General features: G+C 46.1%; 1 protein-coding gene across 1 annotated transcript in view; it reads right to left on the bottom strand.

Annotated features, from left to right (window-relative positions):
• Positions 1–93: 93 nt before the first annotated feature.
• The window catches only part of LOC114073401 (cartilage matrix protein-like), a gene marked incomplete at both ends in the record, with an annotated part of 5,810 nt that continues 2,189 nt past the window's right edge, over positions 94–3,714 (bottom strand). The window contains 2 exons of the mRNA XM_027911157.1: positions 94–192; positions 1,741–2,065. Coding sequence (XP_027766958.1) covers positions 94–192; positions 1,741–2,065 — 424 coding nt within the window. The remainder of the gene's footprint in view (positions 193–1,740; positions 2,066–3,714) is intronic.

Raw genomic sequence — 3,714 nt, forward strand, 5'->3', positions numbered from 1 at the left:
CTTCTTTCCCAACCTCCTTCCCCCAGGAGTGGAATTTCCCCTCTGGTCCCACCAGGAACCACAACCCAACTCCCAAAGGACAACTGGACAAACTCAGCTCCCAAAGGATATATTTCTGCTGCAGGGAATTGATGAGATCTTCAACTTTGGTCTGGAACTTCAGGATGGATTTACATTCACAGGGATCCTCCTCTGTGGAGCAGAATGTCAAGATGATGAGTTAAGTGGTACCAAAAAAAAAAGGATTTGGTCAGAATCACTGAGATCAGTGAAATAAAGCAATTCTTTGTAAGAAAGAGGAAGGAAATCAAATTATCATCCCTTCTAATTACCTGGCTGATCACTTCTGGCTCTCAGATGACCAGAGAATGTCACATTTTCTCGTCATATAGGCCAGGCTCTGTGTAGGAAAATCTCTCCTGGGTTTCCACTTGCCTAAAAACCCACTGAGCTCTTCTGCTGCTGCTGCTTAAAGTTTGCCCCCAAAATTTGAATCTGACCAAACATGGTGCTCAAAACCACCTCCCCAGTAACATCAAATAAAAATTGGAGGCCCTGGTTACCATCTGAGTCAAGGCTTGGTTGAGCTTTGCTTCAGTTTTCCAGTCCTTGAGTGGCTGGAGGAACGTGCATTAATCAGTTTGTTAACCTGTGTCCATAATTACCACATATTCTTCAAGCAAAATTAACTGGAATGGGAGTAAAAAAAGGGTAAAAAGGAGTAAAAAGGGGGAAAAAGAAAAAAAAAAAGAGTATAAAATGGTTGGGAAAAGAAAGGAAATGGAAGAAGTAAACAAGAGTAAGACTTTTTAAAGGAAAGGACATCACTTACACGAAACCACAAATCCTGAGTAAACTAAAGCTGGATATTACCAGAAGATTTCTGGCCATCTGTTGATAAATACAAGCTGGCACTGGAAATCAAGCAAATGTAAATATTTCCTTCCCTTTCTTTTTTTTTTTTCTTTTAAATACTCAAATATTAATATATTTACCCAAATTTTTTTTTTTTTTTTTGCAAACAATACTTTTTCTAAAATCTGCTTTTTTTGAATGCTGAAGCCTAAATGTATTTGCTTTCTTGAAAGATGTTTAAATACATGTTGGGGTTTGTTTTGTTTTGGGGGTTTTTTTTGACACAGCTCCCATCACTTTGTTCTTGGATTGACTCCTACTTCTTAGAGGAGCCATGAAAGTCTCTGCCTTGCAAAGCTGACTCTCTGCAGACACAGCCTGCTTTCTGTTCAAAAAAACTTCTCAAATTAAATGTTTTAATTAATCATGAGCAGTGTAAATTTCCACTGGAGCCTCTTAGAGGAAAGGGAAGTCCCATCTTTAGGAATCTGGAGAAGCAGCCAGTGGTTAGAAAGCTTCAGTTTTGTGATGATCTACATATTGGGCCAAATAAATCGATCTTTTCTTTCCTTCTGCCACTTCTGGCTGCTCTCAGGAGGTGACACAGCCTAAACTTATAATTTCTGAGGAGAAAGGTAGAGAAGGGGAGGAAGGCGGAGGAAAAGGGAAGGAGAGGGAGTTGGGGAGAGTTGGGAAGATGGTTGAGGTGTAGGGGTTGCTTTGCAGGTAACCACCCAAAATTGATGTCCCCTGATCCTTCCACCTGCCAACCCAACACGGGGAGAACAGAGAGCTTTTTGTAACACCCACCTGAAAGGGCATTTTTCTCCTTCTGCTTCCAGCCTTAAACCCCCCCCCTTCTCTCCCCAGTCCCCCAACTCTCACCAACACAGATCTTCATCTGGAGCTTCTTCCCGATCTTGCTGATGGTTCTGAAGTCAGCAGTGTAGAAAGAGTGCTCAGCCACTGGTTCTGAAGCGATTTCCCTCAGCTCATCCTCCACGGCGTTGCCAACTCCCACAGCAAACATCCTAAAGCCTGGGAGCAACGGGATCCCATCAGGGGGACGTGGAGCTGGGAGGGGACCACCCCTTCTGCACCCCCAGCCCCACACTTTCCCGCTGTTAAGTGGTAAATTAACCCCTTCACCTTTACTATCCCAGCTCCTTCCAGCCAGGTCAGCCAGGAAAGATGGAGCTGAGTTTTCCCCCTAAAATTGCAACCCATTTCCCAAGAGCAGCACACCCTGGGAGCTGAGAACGTGCCCAGCTGTTGCGCTTTTCTGCCTTAAACTTCGTTTCTGCTGAACCAAAGTGCAGTTTGCCCATTTTAGGTGATGATACCGATTAACCCCAGGTTCAAAATAGGAATTACAGAATTACCCTGAGCTTTGTAGGACCCCCAAGGATCATCCAGTCCAACTCCTGGCCCTGCACAGACCCCCCAGCAATCCCTGAGAGAGTTTTCCAAGTGCTGCTTGAGCTTGTCCTGGTAATACTTTCCCCCTCTTCCCCTTTTTGCCTTGTCTTTCCAGCTCTGGCTGTATCCAATATCTGTTTGTTTTTCCAAGTTGAACTCAAAGAACAAGTTTGGAGTCTCGTTACAAGCTCCTTGTTATTCCTCCCACAGAAACAACTCCTGGACAGAGACTGGAGATTTCCTCGCAGGGTCAAGAGAGGAGGAAGAAACGAGGCGTAAAATTTTATCATCACAGGGGAATAAATTGTATAAATGTAGTTTAGAAGGACCTTTTGGTTTATAAGAGCTGAACATCCACATAACATGCCAAGTTGCTCTGTAAACATTGGCCTCTCAGAGCTCGTCCCTGACCTCTGGGATGATGTGCTGGCCCTTAGTCCCATCTAGTGGTTGGAGCCCGAAGTTCAAAGGCAGGAGAGGATTCAGCAATTCATGAGTGAGTTCACAAGGGCTGTGTCTGTTTAACACAGGGATGGCAGAGGCTGGAACCGGCTCAGCAGGTCAGCAGAGGGGCACATCTCAAGATATTAATATTTTATGGGGTTTGGACCTATTAATGTATCAGTATGTGGCCACTGTGCACTTTTACTAAACAAGGGAAGCTGAAGAAAGTTTCTGTGCCAGGGAGGGCAGAGTTACTTCTTATCTGAATTTCTGCTTTGGTTACTGTTTTATTTCCTTTTCCAGGCTGAGACAGCCAAGCCACACTTGGTCCTGCAGCTCCTGTTACTCTCCAAGGGGCTCTCTGAGGGTCATCTTTGCCTCACCACGTGTGCCACTGAGGCTGAGCTGGATCTCACTGCCAACCCCAGACAAATCACAGCATCACAGAATGGTTTGGAGCTGCAAAGGACCTTAAAGTGCCTCTAATTCCACCCCCTGCCATGGGCAGGGACACCTTCACTAGGCCAGGTTGCTCCAGCCTGGCTTTGGACACTTCCAGGGATGGGGCATCCTCAGTTCCCTTGACATTTGTGTGTCATTTAGCATGACTGGTGTGTACCCCATCCCATCCCATCCCATCCCATCCCATCCCATCCCATCCCATCCCATCCCATCCCATCCCATCCCATGCCATTCCAAGGGTGGGAAACTCCTCCCTGCCCAGCAGAAACACCTCCAGCAGACTTAAACCAAAGACCCCAAGGGGACTAAAACCAGCTGCTGGCAAAACAAGGTGCACTTGGAGCCCAACCATGGTGGCTCCAAGTTCTTTATGAGCACCCAAGCATAGCCAGGAGACATTTCCACACGCCCTGTGGGAAGCTGTTTGTGTCCTAAGGAAGAGGCATCTCCAGGGAAAGAATCCTGGGTTTGGATACACGAGGCAGTCCCTGGTCCAAGGGCAAAACAAGAATTCAGGAGACCCACCTGAGTCTT

The sequence above is a fragment of the Empidonax traillii genome, unplaced genomic scaffold, assembly GCF_003031625.1.
Source record: "Empidonax traillii isolate 1590-97213 ecotype Southwest subspecies unplaced genomic scaffold, ASM303162v1 scaffold6325:size6213, whole genome shotgun sequence".
In the NCBI taxonomy this organism is placed as follows: domain Eukaryota; kingdom Metazoa; phylum Chordata; class Aves; order Passeriformes; family Tyrannidae; genus Empidonax; species Empidonax traillii.